Below are 18,248 nucleotides of genomic sequence, written 5' to 3' on the forward strand. Positions count from 1 at the left end.
GAGCTGCCGAGACCCCATGAGCAGGGAAAGCCATGCACTTAACTTGCTGTTTAAACTAACAGGACACAATGAATGTACTTGGTTCAGTTTAAAAACTGCAACAAACAGCAAGACACAGACACTTAAGATCTCTTAGGATCATGTCCTGACATCCCCTGGTATTAAAATCAAATTAATTCAAATTAAATAACGTAAAATCAGTTCCTCCATCACAGCAGCAACCCTTCCTGCCCTAGGCACCTGCGGGCGGGCGGCGTGGAAGCGGCCCAGGCGCAGGGTGGTACTGACAGTCGGAGAGTCCCCAGCCCTGCCCACCTGAGCTCTCCTTCTGCCCCCACCCCCCCAACCACACACAAACCAGCGCTCACATTGGGTGCACAATTCTTCTGCTTGCAAACCAACCTTGTCTCTTAAGTTCCACCTGTCCCAGTGATCCTGTGGGAGGTGACCATGATCCCATCTTCCTCCGTTTGCCATAAGGGAACAAAGAGCCGTCCAGAGTAACTGGCTGTGCATGAGGAGGCAGCCCTGCCATAGGACTTTCCAGCCCAGCCCTTGGGCTTTCTGCCGCACCTTCTGAAGCCCTGAGTATGTTTCCCAAAGATCTGACAAGGAAAGCAGAGCCCAGAGGGAGCCACCAGAGCCCGTGGATCAGTGCTGGTCTAACCACTTCTTTTTCCTGTAAAGTGTCCTGAAGAGGAAGAACGTTTCTGACTTGGCTTGTTCTGGGGCTTTACCCTTGTGGCAAGCTTGCAATATGTGTTCAACTGAGCCTTCATTTTCTCACCTGTCAGCTGGAGAAGGTGGGAGTGCCCTTCTCACTGGTGGGTCTGTGAGTGGCGAGCTCAGGACAAGAGCCTGCCACATACAACTCACTCATTTATTGATCACCAGCTGCAAAGACTCAGCTGCCTTCTGATCATCAGGGGATTCTACTGTGAGATTTCCCCATAAGAAGTCCTGGGCTTCTGGATGGTTTGAGGAAGTCTGTGTCACTTTGCAGACGAAGCTCCATAATGAGACTGGCGGAGGGGGAGATGGGTTGCTTTGTTCACTCAGCGTCACTCCCTTCAGGTTCATCCATGTTGCTGCCTGTATCACGGGTCTGTTCCTTGTTATTGCTGAGAAGCATTCCATGACATGGACGGACCACAGTTGGTTTAAACACTTGCCAATTGAAGGACATCTGGGTTGTTTCCAGTCTGGGGCTGTTTTGAATGAAGCTGCAATAAACATTTATCCACAGGGTTTTCTTGTGAACGTAAGTCTTCATTCTCTGGAATAAGCACTCTAGAGTGCAGCTGTAGGCCATCTTGTGGTTGCATATTGAGTTCTATAAAGAGCTGTCAGACTGCTTCCCCTGCTTTCTTTGTGATGATACCATGTTACCTTCTCACCAGCATGGATGGTGATCCTGTTTCTATGCCTCCTTATCAGCATTTGGTGTGGTCACTATTTTTTACTTTAGCCACTTAGAAATGTGTGTGGCGCTATCGCATTGTGACTTTAACTTGCATTTTCATAAAGGAGAGTGATGTTGAACATCCTTTCATGTGCTTATTTCCCACCTACGTCTGCTTATTGGTGAAATGTCTGTTCATGTGTTCTAGCCCATTTTCAAATTTTCATTTTTTAATTGTTGAGTTTTGAGAGTTCCTTATAATTTTGGATGATATTTTGTTGGATACATGGCTTGCAAATCTTTTCTCCATCTGTAGTTGGTCTTTTCATCTTCTTAACAGAGACTTTAGCAGAATATGTTTTTAATTTTAATGAAGCCCACCTTATCAATCATTCCTTTTATGGATTGTGCTTTTGGTATCAACTCTAAGAACTCTTTGTCTAGTCCTAGATGGTACCTTTTTTCAGTGTTTATAGGACCTGTAGACATGTCATCCTTTTTATTCCCTACATTGATAATTTGTGTCTTCTCTTAGTCATAATCATTCTTTCTAAGGGTTTATCAGTTTTATTATTTTTTCAAAGAAGTAACTTTTGATTTTTATTCTTTTGTGCATTTCTATTTTACTAGTCTGTTTCTACTTTTTTGGAGCTTGTTATTCTTTTTCTAATTCTTGAAATATATACTCAGATCTCTGACTTTCAGATTTTCCCCAATAATATATGATTTCAGATAACAAATTTCTCTTTATAAGTATGGCTTTAGCACTCTATCACAGATAACAATGTGTCAGATACACTGCAATTTAATATAAATATATTTACATTATATTTATATTATATATAATATTATATTATATTTATATATTATATTATACAATATATTATGGAGAAGGAAATGGCAACCCACTCCAATGTTCTTGCCTGGAGAATCCCAAGGACGGGGGAGCCTGGTGGGCTGCCATCTATGGGGTCGCACAGAGTCAGACACGACTGAAGTGACTTAGCAGCAGCAGTATACAATATATTATATAATATATTGTATAATATATTATATAATATATTTTAATTATATTTATATTATATATAATATTTAAATATTTTCTATTATTATTTTTTTAGTCTTAGGCTATTCAAGAATGTATTGCTCAATTTCCAAATATTTGGGAGTATTTTAATTTTTGTTCTTAGTTTCTTATTTAATGTCGCTATGGTAAAACACATACATACTCCAGATTTCAATCCATTGAAATTGTTGAGAATTCCTTTACACCCACGCATATGGACAAATGTTTGGTGACTATTCCATGTCCCTTGACAACATTGTTTAGTACTTGGATGAAATAATTCATATATGCTATGTGGAATTAAAGAAATCTCAGCTAAAGTTGTTGCTGGGACAGACCTGAAGAGGGGAGTTCTCCCCCTACATGCATTATCAATTACTTCAAGGGGAACAGACAAGGGGCTTACATCTTCACGGGAACTGACCTCTGCTTACTCTCCTGCAGAAAAGACACCTCTCCGTAGCGTGCAGCTCAGCCAGTCTGCAGCAGCAGAAACAGTGGGAAGCCTCCATCAATCGCACTCTCAGTTCCTCTGATGGACTCCGGTGATCATCACGGCCCCGCCCATCTCCTCCTTTTTCATCTAAAGCCAAGTTCTCCGTCCTTGTCCTGCGGGTTTGCTTACTATCGGCACCAGATTGCTTGTCTGAGGTGGAAATTTCTGTTGCTGTTCCTGAGTAAACTCGTTTTTGCCAGTAAACTATCTGGCTGTTGTATTATTGAAGTTGACAGTTACTAGGTCAAGACTGTTAGTCATGATGTGCAAATATTCTACACCTTTATTGATGTCCTGCCTTGTTCTATTGATGCTTTTGAACTGCGGTGTTGGAGGAGACTCTTGAGAGTCCTTTGGACAGCAAGGAGAGCAAACCAGTCCATCCTAAAAGAAATCAGTCATGAATATTCATTGGAAGGACTGATGCTGAAGCTGAAACTCCAATACTTTGGCCACCTGATGTGAAGAACTGACTCATTGGAAAAGACCCTGAAGCTGGGGAAATTGACGGCAGGAGAATGGGATGACAGAGGATGAGAAGGTTGGATGGAATCACCGACTCAGTGGACATGAGTTTGAGCAAGCTCCGGGAGATGGTGAAGGACAGGGGTGCCTGGCGTGCTGCAGTCCATGGGGTCGCAAAGAGTTGGGCACGACTGAATGACTGAACTGAACTGAAATTGTTCTGTCCTAACAGAGAAAAATGTGCTGAAATCTACCAATTCGTCTTTTACTTCTGTTAATGTTTGCTTTAAAATTTGTGGCTATGTGAATAGATGCTTGCCCATTTAGAATCATTTCAGCCTCTCGGATTCACCCTTTGGTAATTAGGAAGAGCTCTCCATTATCGTAATGCATCTTGTGTTGGAATCACCTTTGTCTGACATTGGATGCTCTACCACCCTTCCTTGGTTTACTGTTTGCAGCCTATGCCAGTGACTGGCTTTTGACTCAGCATCTGCACCAGTCCAGGAAGCTGACCATCCTCCACCCTACCCCCAACCGCCTACTCGAGATCCCACTGGAGCGTGCTGGTGCCGCCAAGCGGGGCTGGGCCGCTAGGGGCGCCAGAGGGGCCGGTGGGGCTGGTGCGGTGGGAGCACACGCTCCTTCCGTCCTATTTCCGGTTGTGTTTGGCCGCTTCCTACCCGAGAGCGTGTCTGCCAAGTTTGGGGCTTGAGGCCTTAGCGCAGGTTTCAGCGTTTCCGTCCGCAGCTGCTTAACGGGGCCGCGGTTGTGCTGGCGTGGAAGCCTCGGTCTCCACTCTCCCCGTGGAGCGGGGGTCTCGTCAGCTCCGTGAGCTGGCCCGTTCCTTGGCGCTGCTGCGTGTTAGCGGTTTCCTGCGGCCAGGCCGGCCGGCCGCTTGGTGTTACAGCCCCTGGGCGCTGAGACTGGCTTTCGTACACGTGAGCGGTGGGGGGGTGGGGGCGCGGGGGCAGGGGAGGGCGGCATCTTTTGTGGAAATCTGTGAAACGCAGATTTCGTTGACCAACAGTAATGTATGCATGTGAGAGTTGGACTGCGAAGAAAGCTGATCGCCGAAGAATGGATACTTTGGAACTATGGTGCTGGAGAAGACTCTTGAGAGTCCCTTGGACTGCAAGGAGATCCAACCAGTCCATTTTAAAGAAGATCAGTTCTGGGTGTTCATTGGAAGGACTGATGCTAAAGCTGAAACTCCAATACTTTGGCCGCCTCTTGCGACGAGTTGACTCACTGGAAAAGACTCTGATGCTGGGAGGGATTGGGGGCGGGAGGAGAAGGGGACGACAGAGAATGAGATGGCTGGATGGCATCACCGACTCGATGGACGTGAGTTTGAGTGAACTCCTGGAGTTGGTGATGGACTGGGAGGCCTGGCGTGCTGTGATTCATGGGGTCGCGGAGAGTCGGACGCGACTGAGCGACTGAACTGAACCGAAAGGTGTCTTTGAAAGGCCGCGAGGCTTGTCTATTTTCGTGTTTACCGGCTCTCAGAGCACTGGCCCAGTGTGTTGGTTTCTCGCTGATCCCTGTGCCGCTCCTGTCGTAGGCAGCTCTTTACACTATGATATCATTGGGTTAACAATGTATGTAGTTCTTTGTATGTAGTGACACCCCAAGACCTCATTATTACTGCTTCAATATTCATTTAGATTGACTCACATTTGCTTCTTTTCTTTCCTTTTTTCTCTGCATTTCTGGGCTTATGTTTGAGATCGTTTTTCTAGCTCTTATGTATGTGTGTGTGTGTGTGTGTGTATATATATATATATATAATTTAATGTGGTCTGCTGGGGATAAGTTTTTTGAGATTTCTGTTTCATTGAATTTGCTGTTAACCTTTGCGGACTTACCAAAAAAAATTCACAACCTAAAAGTTGAGACTTATGTCTTATACTGTGGGAATTTTTAGGACTCTCAGCCCAGGAGACAGCATCTCAAGTAACCCTGAGAGACCGTTCGGAGGGGATGCGGGGAGGAGTCAGGTTATTAGAGGTTTTGCAGCAAAGGGCAGTTAGTCTGAACATCAAAAGATTATTATTAATTAAAATAATTTTTAAAATATCCCAAATGAAGGAATTTAGTGTTTTATTATGTATGGGAAGATGCAAGAGTCTGGGCTTACTGAAATCATTACTGTCATAGCATCTCACTACCTGGGGCCAGTATCCTATTTTCACATCTTGAGCTTCCTCAGAGCTCTCCAGCTCACCATGCATGGTAGCTGCAGTCACTGGTGACTGGGACGTCATTGGTTACTGATATGGCAGGAAATGTTTCATTTCTTACCTTTGAATTTTGAGCAGTATTTTTGTTTCTAGATTGGTAGCTATTTTTTGCCAGTCTATTGACGATGTCATTGCACTGTCCCCTTTCATTGCTTACTTTCTGTTTTGGAACTGTTATTAGTTTTGTGGCTATTTTGTCTGGCTGTTCCTCAGATTTTATTCTTGGTGTTCATTAGTTTCACTGTGATGTGCATAGATATGATTTTTCTTGATCCTACTTCAATTTTTTAAAGAGTGCCTTAAATCTGTGGGGTGATAGGTAATCAGTTTTGGAAAAGTTTTAGCTCCTGAACCTTGAAACGTTGTGTCTGATCTGCTCTCCTTCTTTTCCACTTAATGGGTCCTCATCATCCCAACCGCTGCTGTGTCACCAGAGGCTCCAAAGTTCTCAGAGTTTAAGCACTGACAGTCTCATCTGTGCCTCTGAGGGTAGGCTGGGCCCAGAGGGTAGCTCTGCTTCTCACTCAGAACTGGGCTCAGCTGAGGTTATTCAGCCATATGTGTTTCTCATCCTTCCACTACAAGGGCACTCATGAGCATTTTCTCATCATGATGGTGCATTTGTGCATACATGCTAAATCGTTCAGTCGTGTCCGACTTTTTGTGACCCCGTGGACTGTAGCCGGCCGGGCTCCTCTGCCCATGAGATTCTCCAGGCAAGAATACTGGAGTGGGGTTGCCATGCCCTCCTCCAGGGAATCTTCCCAACCCAGGGATTGAACCCGCATCTCTTGTGTCTTCTGCATTGGCAGGCGGGTTCTTTACCACTAGTGCCACCTGGGAAGCCCCACTGATGATGGTCATAGAGGCATAAATAAGAAAGTCAGTCAGTCAGTTCAGTCGCTCAGTCGTGTCCAACTCTTTGCAACCCCATGAATCACAGCACGCCAGGCCTCCCAGTCCATCACCAACTCCCGGAGTTCACTCAAACTCATGTCCATCGAGTCGGTGATGCCATCCAGCCATCTCATTCTCTGTCGTCCCCGTCTCTTCCCGCCCCCAATCCCTCCCAGCATCAGAGTCTTTTCCAGTGAGTCAACTCATCGCATGAGGTGGCCAAAGTATTGGAGTTTCAGCTTTAGCATCAGTGCTTCCAATGAACACCCAGGACTGATCTTCTTTAGAATGGACTGGTTGGATCTCCTTGCAGTCCAAGGGACTCTCAAGAGTCTTCTCCAGCACCATAGTTCCAAAGTATCCATTCTTTGGCGATCAGCTTTCTTCACAGTCCAACTCTCACATCCATACGTGACCACGGGAAAAACCATAGCCTTGACTAGACGGACCTTTGTTGGCAAAGTAATGTCTCTGTTTTTTAATATGCTATCTAGGTTGGTCATAACTTTCCTTCCAAGGAGCAAGCATCTTTTAATTTCATGGCTGCAATCAGCATCCGCAGTGATTTTGGAGCCCCCAAAAATAAAGTCCGACACTGTTTCCACTGTTTCCCCATCTATTTCCCATGAAGTGATGGGACCAGATGCCATGATCTTTGTTTTCTGAATGTTGAGCTTCAAGCCAACCTTTTCACTCTCCTCTTTCACTTTCATCAAGAGGCTTTTGAGTTCCTCTTCACTTTCTGCCATAAGGGTGGTGTCATCTGCATATCTGAGGTTATTAATATTTCTCCCGGCAATCTTGATTCCAGCTTGTGCTTCTTCCAGCCCAGCGTACCTCATGATGTACTCTGCATATAAGTTAAATAAGCAGGGTGACAATATACAGCCTTGACGTACTCCTTTTCCTATTTGGAACCAGTCTGTTGTTCCATGTACAGTTCTGACTGTTGCTTCCTGACCTGCATACAGGTTTCTCAAGAGGCAGGTCAGGTGGCCTGGTATTCCCATCTCTTTCAGAATTTTCCACAGTTTATTGTGATCCACACAGTCAAAGGCTTTGGCATAGTCAATGAAGCAGAAATAGATGTTTTTCTGGAACTCTCTTGCTTTCTCCATGATCCAGCGGATGTTGGCAATTTGATCTCTGGTGCCTCTGCCTTTTCTAAAACCTGCTTGAACATCTGGAAGTTCACGGTTCACATATTGCTGAAGCCTAGCTTGGAGAATTTTGAGCATGACTTTACTAGCGTGTGAGATGAGTGCAATTGTGCGGTAGTTTGAGCATTCTTTGGCATTGCCTTTCTTTGGGATTGGAATGAAGACTGACCTTTCCAGTCCTGTGGCCACTGCTGAGTTTTCTAAATTTGCTGGCATATTGAGTGCAGCACTTTCACAGCATTATCTTTCAGGATTTGAAATAGCTCAACTGGAATTCCATCACCTCCACTAGCTTTGTTCGTCGTGATGTTTTCTAAGGCCCACTTGACTTCACATTCCAAGAGTTCTGGCTCTAGGTCAGTGATCATGCCATCGTGATTATCTTGGTCGTGAAGATCTTTTTTGTACAGTTCTGTGTATTCTTGCCACCTCTTCTTAATATCTTCTGCTTCTGTTAGGTCCATACCATTTCTGTCCTTTATCGAGCCCATCTTTGCATGAAATGTTCCTTGGAAACTAATATTCTTGAAGAGAGCTCTTGTTTTTCCTAGTCTGTTGTTTTCCTCTATGTCTCATTACTGTTTTTTAACTTTCAAAATGGAATGTCTAATTCCTTGATTTTCTGATGTTCTTTTCTTCTGTTATAAAAATTTAGGTTTTAAAATGCTTGTCAGTTTTCCCCTGGAAGATGCTATAGCTTTATACCGATGTTTCATTGTGTGTTGTTTTGTTTTTTGTGTAGACTTTAACTGTCCAATTTACAGTACTTGAAATTTTTCATTCGGGTGTCTTGTTTTTGAGCAGAGTGGGTACACTGTAACTGTTGGGTGCAGATTACAAGACATGTTAGTTGTATTGTTCAGTGTTCTTACTAAACTGCCCTCTGGTCTGTCAGTTGTTGGGAGAAATGTGTCTATATATTCCACTTTGTTGCTAGTTTTGTCCATTTCTCCTTGTTCTAACACTTTTTACTTTATGTATTTTGGAGCAGTTACATTAGATACACATAAATTTTAAGTTGTTAAAAAATTTTTTCTGGTGAGTTGAACATTTTGTCATTTACATCTGTTAGTGATTTTTGCCTTAAAGTCTATTTGTTTAACATTGATAGTTTAAGTCTACTATATCTTCTTCTGTCTTTTATGATTAATTTTTCCATGGTCGTTTGTTTTGAGTATTTCTCTGGATTAAAACAAAAACTTCAATCTGATAATCTGTCTCTGAGCTGGTGATTTTATTTACTGTGATTGCTAAGGCATTCAGATGCATTTCTATCATCAATTATTTAGTACCTTTAAATTTCTTCTATCCATTTTCTCTCAAGTATTGATTTCTTTTTTCTATTGCTAGGTAGAAGGTAACAAACTCCATTTCTGTGACACTTTGGCATTGACCCTTTATGCCTATGGTTGTCTCTGATTTCTTTGTGAACCACGTAGAAACCAGAGAACATTTCATTGTTAAGCATGTCCCTCATGCCTTTTCACACCATTTGTATCCAGTATTGTCTTATTTTCTTTAACCTTCCAAATGAGAAAATATTATTTGGGGGCTATCTTGTTAGTGTTATTTGGCTTTATCCATGATTGGGCTTCCCTGGTGGCTCAGCTGGTAAAGAATCTGCCTGCAATTCAGAAGACCTGGGTTCAGTCCCTGGGTCGGGAAGACCCCCTGGAGGAGGGAACGGTTACCCACTCCCGTATCCTGCCCTGGAGAATTCCATGGACTGTATAGTCCATGGGGTCGCAAAGGGTCAGGCAGGACGGAGCGACTTCACTGTGTCTTAGTGTGCTCCAGCTGCTGCAACAAAACACCATAAACTAGGGGGTTAAAGAACAGACGCTTGCTTCTCATAGTTGTGTAGGCTGCACGTTCAAGATCAAGGTACCGCATGATTCATTTTCTGGCAAGAGCCCGTTTCCTGGCTTGCAGATGGTGGCCTTCTTGCCGTGTCCTCACGTGGCAGAGATAGCTCTCTGGAGTCTCATCTTCTAAGGATATTCATTCTTTTGTATCAGGGCCCAACCATTATGACCTCACTTAACCTTATTTACTTTCTTCCTCCACATACAGTCACACCAGGAATTAGGACTTCAACACAGGAATTTGTGGGGATACAATGCAGTCCATAGCACCATATATTAACATGTTTTTTAAAAACTGATTCTTTCTTGCATTCCATCTTGCTGTCTGGTATTGTTTTCACTCCTCTTAATGCTTTTGGGGGAGTTCCTTTAGTAATTACTAGTCAGTGGTAAACCATTTTGTTTTTTACTTACTGTAAAAAGCCTTTTAGTATTCAAGTCCAAGTTACTTTCTGGTTATTTTCTTTCAGTGCTTTGAAGTTACCACTGCCTTGTCCTCTGCCTCCCAGTTTGAGCTGCAGCCTGAGCAGGGTATAACTGCTTTTCCCTTCAAGATGTATATTTTCTCTCTGGAGGCTTTTGTAATTTTCTCTTGGTTGCAGGCTGGATGTTTTGCTCTGAGTGTGTCTGCTTGTGACTGCGTGGCCTGAGTGCTCCTGCATCACTTTTGGAAACCGCCCACCGCTCTTTCTGTGAGCACTGCCTGTGCTCTGCTCTCTCCTCTTCTGGAGCCCTGCTTGTTTTCCCTGTCAGCTTCTCTCTTATTCTGCATGTCTTCTAGTTTCTTCTCTGTGTTTCCCATCTCTTTTAACCTCTTGGTTGCAATGGACTCATTTGTTCAGCTCAAATTCCAGTGTATTGTTGTCTCTTCATCTATGTGTGATCTACTGTTTAATTTCTCCTTTGAGTTTTTATAATCAAAGCTTACATCACTCACTTCCAGCAGTTTCCTAATTTTTTGCCTAATACTTTCGATGGTCTGTCATTCTTTTCCTCATGTTTTCTATGCTCTTTTATTTCTAAAAGCAAATTTATTTTGTATCACAGACCCATGATTTCCAATGTTTGAAACTTTTGGTGATCCACTTCTGCTTACTTGTTGTTTCTTGTTTTCTTGTGTCTATTGTGAATTTTGATTTTTAGCAGATATTTATTGAGATAATACCTTTGGGACTCTGTGACTTCTGAGCTGAGTGAATATTCCTTCAGAAAGGATTTTCCTTTGCTTTTGTAGGTATCACAGGGTGAAACTCATCCATTACCACTTAACATTTATTTTGTGGCTTAGGTTTATTGGAATAAACCAGTAGTGGAAATACAAGCCCCAAGTGATAATGAGAGTAACTAATTCTCAGGAAAAACTTCTCTTCATAGATTTTTCTCCATGTGGAGCCAATACTGACATAGACAAGTTTCCTTGTGAGAGTATCTTTTCCCCTAGTTTAGTATTTAATTTAGAGCATATCCCCTCTGAAGCTCCTCATTTTTTACTTTCACTTCCTCTGTCATGGAAACCCAGTGCCTTGTCTGCTACCCAACCTGAGGCTCTAGGTGATAGAAAAAAAGCAAATATGCTGAAGGCAGCTGCCAGCTTTACTCCTTGCTGACTGTATATTGTCAAGATTATTTTCTTTCCTTTCCTTTCCTTCCCCCGCTTCTTTCCTTTCTTCCTCTTCTGAAATGTTCACATTAGCTTGGTGTACAGTTAAAAAGTATTCAGAATGTTTTTTTCATGTGACATTTTTAAGTGGAGGGATTTTAGCTGACAGGGTTGTTGCTGGGAAGAAGTGTTTTTGCAGTCCTTCCTTTGTGATGTGCCTGAGCCCCCACTGTCAAGGCTGACTATGTCTGACTAGCTGGGACAGTGCGTGCACTTGTCACATCCTTGGATTACGTGAGAGCATTTTGAATGCTTCACCATGAAATATGGTGTGTGTTTGAGGTTTCTGGTTGGTACCTTTTATTAAATTATTGACTTTTTCTGTTCCTAGGGGTCACAGCATTTTTAAAAGATCAACTAGTGAATGTTAATCATCCTGTGATTATCATCCTTTCTTCCTGCTGGACATCTTTTTCTAAGACTGGATCATTCTTACATTTCTGGAGCCAATTGTACTTGGTAATAACCTGTTATTATTTTAATACAGCCAATTAGTCAGTTTTTGGTTTTTGTTCACAAGTACGTTGGCCTCTAATGTTCCTTTCTTGTACTGTTTTTGTTCTGCTGTAGTATCAGTTATGTGCTTGGCCTGTAGAAAGAGTGAGTTGGAAGGAGTGTTCCATGTGCCTGAGACAGACAGCAGGTGGGTGTGCTTGTTCAGAGACACGGAGGCTTTGGAGTGGAATTTGTGAGTGGCTCCGTGTGTCTCAGAGACGGGTCCTTGGCTGTGTCTGAGGGGCAAGGTTTGAAGGCTGTACTCCCGAGCTCCGCCACATGTCTTCTTGGGGCCCATCAAGTCCAGCAGTCCAAAGGACTGGCAGCTCACAAAGCTTCTGAAAGGCTAGAAAGCTGCCTTCTCCCTGGAAAGCTGCTTTCTATTGAAGTGGACCCTCAAATTCTCCATTTTCTTTGTTTTTAAAGCCTACATAAAGGTGATAGTTTGGGCATGGATGTGTATCTTGTCACTTTGAAAAAAAAATGCTGCCTTTACAGCTCCCACAGTTTCGTTTCCCCAAAGCATGTGCTCTGAGCTGCTGCAGCACTCACAAGGGGGAGCTTGCTTCCCATGACACACAGCTCTGGGCTACTTAGCATTGGACTTTGTTTACACAAACAGGAAAGAAACACTTTCTGCTCTTGCTGAGTCCCCCTTGTTTGGGGTTTTCTGTCAGTTGCATCACACTTGCTCTTAAAGAGCACAGTGGCCACCTTAGCAGTGCCACTTACAGAGTAACACGTTTCCTCCCCCTCACATGAGCTCTCCCTCTCTCTGCATGAAGCCGTGAGGTCTCCAGGGCGCTGTAAGCCGCTTCCTTTCGGGCCCTTCTGTCAGCTCTGGCCAACATTCTGCTGTCCGCCTCCATGTAGCCGTCCAGGCCTGGCCTGGCCCTGTTCACCTTGGTTTGACCTCCTTTGTCCAGCTAAGTTTTGACAGATCGTTTGTTCCTCAGTTGCTCTCTTGAAACCAGGTGTAGTTCCCTCTTGCCCTTGTGACCTTGAATTGGTGAACATCCAGACCTCATAGAAAGTGTTCGTCACTCAGTTGTGTCTGACTCCTTGTGACCCTATGGACGGTAGCCCACCAGTCTCCTCTGTCCTTGAAATTTTCTAGGCAAGAATACTGGGATGGGTTGCCATTTCCTTATCCAGTGCATCTTCCGGATCCAGGGATTGAACCCGGGTCTCTCGCACTGCAGGCAGGCTCTTTAACGACTGAGCCACTAGAGGCCCCTCCATTTCAGCTCCTATCCCGGGACTGCTCCTGGGTCCTCTTGCCAGCAAGCTCTTCTGGGTCTCTGCATGGTCTCAGCCACGACCTTCTCTCTCTCGTGCCTTCAGGGCCTATTCCAAGCTGACATCATGCCCACTTCCTCTGTGTGCAGCAGACACCCCTGTCTTCAGCTTCACAGAGAAAATGTGACTGTTTGGGAATGAATTCTTTCATTTTCTTGGCTCTTTCCAACATGTGAGCTTTCTGTGCACTCCTGCTTGTCCCTCTACTCACTCACAGAAGTGTCTGCTCTCCTGCCGGAGTTGCAGCCTCTGCTTTGAATCCTGTTCCATTCTGCCTGCACCAGCTGGGCCCCTGTTGCCTGTCCTTCACTCAACTGGCTTCCTGCTCTTCACAGATAAAGATTCCCAAGTCTTTACAGTCTTGGTGTGGCATCGATGTTGACCTGTGATCTGTTTTTTCTAAACACTATCCTCTTAAAACTTCTTCCTTCCATAGTGACTTCTAGAAAGTGTATCTATCACACTGGTGACAGCATTTTCCCCAGTTCATTTGAACTCCTTATCCTGCACTAATCTGGTATCTCTCATCATCTAATCATTGAAAATGCTCTTCATCAGATCACCAAAGACCCACAAGATCCAAACCTAGGGATTCTCCATGTTCATGGGTCTTGACGTCCCAGTTACCTTACATTGCACGTAACCATCCTCCTGGTGAAGAGACACCAGTGTCCAGTTGCCATGGCAACTTTTCAATAGTTGACCTCTTGCATCTCTTGCCTGCCCTAACAAAAGGGATCCTACTTAAAGTCCTATCCTAGGCTGAGAGTGGGGAGTCCTGGGAATGCTGCTCCTGGACGGGGCATGAGCGGGAAGGCATGAGTGCAATGCCTATGCTTGGAAAGGGACGTGCACATAGCAGGAGCCTAACAGAAACTGGAAATTGTCAGCTGTGGAATTGCTGACCAACACTCGGGGGCCCTTCTGGTTCAGAGGGTCTAGATGTGACAGAGACAGCCCTGCTCCCTGCCTGCCCCACAGTATCCCCTTCTGGGGCCAGTGAGACTCTCTGGAAGGTTCCCAGGATGCCCCAAACAGCAGTCTCTCTGAGTCAGACCAGGTGGGGTGGGCCAGAATATGGGGGGGAGGGGGAGGCAGGAGAGCTGCAGATGGGGCTGCACCCAGTCAAGGCCACAGGGGAGAAAGCATCTGATTTGCAGAACTGCGACTCTGAACTCTGGCTGTCTTTCCATGGCTGCATCTCAAATGGAGCCTGGAAAAGGCTGCAGTGTTAGCAGCAGCGTTGCTGTCTACCTGCCCAAGTTTCAGACGCTGGACAGATGCATGGGAAAGAATTTGTGAGTCCACACACCAATGCTGGTTGGTGGGTGAAATCCATGGTTAACTCAACAGAATTTCTTGTCTTCTGTCTCTTGGAGTCTGGAAGCAAGAGCTGAAGGAGAGCAGCCAAGGGGGCCACCCCTGTCAGAAGGGGTCTGTAAGCAGGAGGGGGTCCTCCTACCCCACACTGAGCAGTGTTTCTTTCACTCCAGAGATACGTTATGCCCAAATCATTCGGTCTCCCCCACTGACCCTGGCCCCCCCCCAAAGGTCAGAAGTATCTGAGGACTACTCTTCATGGGTGAGCCTCAGGCCCTGCCTTCCATCAATACCAAGGCCCCCCAAGGTGAAGAGGCGTCAAGAGTGATTGTCAGCAATAAAGAGTTACAAGGTTTGATTTCAAAGAGAAACAATGTGTAGACAGAATTGCTATGGGGAAGGTTTGCTGCTGCTGCGTCACTTCAGTCGTGTCCAACTCTGTGTGACCCCACAGACAGAAGCCCACCAGGGTCCCCCGTCCCTGGGATTCTCCAGGCAAGAACACTGGAGTGGGTTGCCATTTCCTTCTCCAGTGTGTGAAAGTGAAGTCGCTCAGTCGTGTCCGACCCTTAGCGACCCCACGGACTGCAGCCTACCAGGCTCCTCCATCCATGGGATTTTCTAGGCAAGAGTACTGGAGTGGCTTGCCATTACCTTCTCTGATATAGTCACTAGCTAAGGTTTAGCCTTGCTCTAATTCAACCTGTGAGGTAGGGCCAAATGGACTCATTCTCCCCACCCCACGTCAAGGTCCCTGGAAAGTCAGACCACCATTGAGCTAATCGATGGAAAATAAATTTAATGCAACAAATTCCAACCACCTGCAGCCAGTTGGCTTCGTCACAGCAGCCTGAGGCCCAGGAGCACAGAGGCCAGTGTCAGGAAAGGCATCAGCCCGGCGCTGCTGCCCCTGCCCTGCCCCTTGGACATCCAGTAAGCATCTTCTGTGTTTTCACTGATGACTGGTCTCTGCATGTTGCACAGGTTGAATGTACAGCATGCCAGGTACAGAAAGGGTGTGGGCTTTATGAGCACAAACGACCTGGCCATCCGCGAAACTGTCTCATGCAACCCACAGTTCAGGGCACACTGCTTGGAATTAAGGAAGTACCGTGGAAATATTCCTAGTGGGAAATAGGACAGAGAGATGGGGGTCTCATGAATTGAAAGCAGCAACGCCAACACCATTTCTGTCTGAAGTCTGCCTAGCTCTGACCCTTCCATTGCCCCTTACCAGAGCCCCACTCAAAGAGGGCACCTGACAGGGAGTTGGGAGCCGTCACTGCAAAGGAAGAGGGTCAGGCCTTTGTGTTCAGAGTTATTTTGGGGGGTGCATGGCATCAGATGCCACCAGCTCTGACCTGTCTGCACACACCGGGCCTGGCAGTCTCCATTTGGGAACACACAGGTTCCCTGGGCCTCAACTTCTCAAACACGGTTGCTCAGGCCTTTGTGACCACAGACAAGACACATGGGAGCAAGGGGCACCTGGCCATCCTGGCCACTGCCCAGGGCTTGGAGCTGGCCTCTCAAGGAGCCACTCCTGCGGCCTGGGTGTAACTGCTGTGACTGTGAGCCCGCTGCCGGCACAGCTCAGCACTGGGGGCAGGGCCCGTCTTCTGACTTCTCTCATATTTCACTGTGCAGTCATCTTTCCACACTAAGTTATCCAGTCCACGTGGGGCTGCAGTGGGGCTTATGCCTCAACAGACTCAGCAGCCCGCACACTTCTTGGAACATGGAAGCCCCAGAAGTGGCTGATGAATGGAAAGTGAATTCTCTGGGCCAGACAAGGCCACTGTTGGGTCATGCCAGGGCCTTCAAAGTCACCCTCGGGAGAGAGCTCTTCATGAGGCCAGAAGTGCTTGGGGGAGTTACAGATGGCAGAGCAGCAGTCTCCAAATGTTTTAAAGCATGCATCCTCTTTTCAGAACATATTTTAAGCCCTGACTATGTACATCTTTAGTGAAAGCTATTCTTGGTCAGACACTGAAGTCATTAAGGCTCAACTGCTCACTTAGAAGTGAATAAAAAGAACTCTCTGTCACTTTCCCCCTACACCTCAGTATTGCAGCCTGACTGGCGGTTGCTGCATGCCGCCCTACATTGGCTCTGCTGTTACTTATGGAAGCTGGGTCTCCTCAGTGGCCTGCTGGCCCTCCTGGCTTCACAGGACTTTGCTCTTCAAATTCTTAAAAAGGATCATTTTTATGTTAGTTATTCTTTATTGAGGAAAACTCGACAGGCCCTAAGTCCTGAAAGCATTCTGCTGGACCTGGGTGTGAAGCCCCGTTGGGACCCAGGACACTTACTCACAGCGGCAGAGATACAGTACGTAGCGCCGTTCTCACAGTTTGTTGGCTCTTGGCATTCAAAACTGTTCTCCTTCTCACAAACATGACACCTCAGGGTAGAATCTGAGAGGAAGAATAAAAAGAAAGTGGAATGTGGCAGCTCTCAGATCCCATCAGAGCAACACCTGCCAGCCTCTCCTTCCTCTGAGTGAGGACAGATCCCTGGGTCCCTCCATCTTTCTGGCGCCTCACAACTTGCCCCATCCTGCAAGCTCCTCCTGTTCTCTCTGGGCTTCCCTCGTGTGCCCACTGGATGTGTCTCACAGACCCACACCACACCCACAGCATGAACACAGATGAGCACAGACCCTCAATCCAGAGACATACATACACTGTCATATGGAAACACCTGAGTCCTCCCCTCCCCCCAACCCCCACTCAGGGACATCACCACACCTCGCTGGCATCTCACATTAGACTAGAAAAAGAAATCTCATGACTTTGGAGTCTGTGCCCATGCACCCTTTCCGCCTACCTTCCTGGCCAACCCCACTGCCTCCAGTGCCTGGCTCCATGCTCTTTGGCCTGAGACCCTGCGTCCTACGTGACCCAGGAGCTGAGGCAGCCCACTATTGGGTCTGTGTCAGGGCAGGACTTGTTCTTAGGGAAGAAACTGGTCACACTCCAGCAGCTCTCCATTTTCAGAGGCAGCCCCAGAAGGCTCGAAGATGGTTGGTTTAGGCTCGGCCTCCAGTCCAACCATCCCCAGGAAGGCAGGGCCATGGCAGGGAGAGCTGGGTGCTGGGCAATAAAACCAGCCATCCCTGCCTGCCCTTGGGGACCCCACATCAAGAGGCTCCCCCACTACATATCTGTATCAGCTGGCTACCCTCCTAAGGCTGTCTTGCCCACTGAATTCTCGGCTACAACTGTTGGACCCACCTGGGGCCAGGGCAGCATCCAGACATGGATGGCCACCCTGTGTCTGCACAGGTGTTCCAGACCTCCTCCTCCCAGCCCAGGAGGCTCAGGGCCAGAACTGACCTTGTCGTCCAGACACGGTGAGATTGCTCTCCACCCATGGCAGGCCCAAGACCAGAAGCAGAGCAAGGAGGGTTATCATTTCCAGGGATGCCTGGTCCTGGACATGAGGAACAAGCAGGGCCACCTGGTCAGCCCTGTGGCTCCAGAGTTAGATTTGACCCTCGTTGGTCTAGTACCGTTCAGAGCCCTCCCCACTGGTCACTGGGGCAGACCCTCTCCTCCTCATCCATGGGCCAGGGGCTGGGTGTGGCCTCTCGATGCTGGGGTGGGGGGCTGTCACTACCACCACCAAGTCCCCTCTGTCCCCAGGGAACCCACCACTCCCTGGAACTCTGCCTTCACCCAAACTTGCTCGGGAAGTGTTCCTGCTGCAGCTCCCCCAAGGCAGTACCAGGTTTCCCCCACCCCTGATTTGAACTCCTGTTCTCTTAGGAGACACCATGGGGTACTCTCCCACCCAGCACCACCACCCTTCCTCTTCCCTCTTCATCTTCCTCTCCACCCATGGCCAGGTCTTCACTGGTACAGGGTACAGGAAG

General features: G+C 46.6%; 1 protein-coding gene and 1 long non-coding RNA gene across 2 annotated transcripts; one reads left to right on the forward strand and one right to left on the reverse strand.

The window, feature by feature from the left end:
- The first annotated feature begins 4,101 nt into the window (after positions 1-4,101).
- Positions 4,102-5,511, forward strand: LOC148775296 (uncharacterized). Its single transcript, XR_016039322.1, has 2 exons — positions 4,102-4,370; positions 4,460-5,511. It is a non-coding gene; the product is annotated as an uncharacterized LOC148775296 (long non-coding RNA).
- A 9,700-nt stretch (positions 5,512-15,211) lies between these two features.
- LY6K (lymphocyte antigen 6 family member K) lies at positions 15,212-17,797 on the reverse strand. Its single transcript, XM_088844592.1, has 3 exons — positions 17,710-17,797; positions 16,684-16,788; positions 15,212-15,495 (listed from the first exon to the last, which is right to left on the reverse strand). The coding sequence occupies exons 1-3, from the start codon at positions 17,786-17,788 to the stop codon at positions 15,212-15,214; spliced, it is 468 nt and encodes a 155-aa protein (XP_088700718.1). The 5' UTR covers positions 17,789-17,797.
- Positions 17,798-18,248: the final 451 nt, after the last annotated feature.

Source organism: Moschus berezovskii, chromosome 16, assembly GCF_049115385.1.
Source record: "Moschus berezovskii isolate FMDL1 chromosome 16, NW_MosBer_1.0, whole genome shotgun sequence".
Lineage (NCBI taxonomy): Eukaryota > Metazoa > Chordata > Mammalia > Artiodactyla > Moschidae > Moschus > Moschus berezovskii.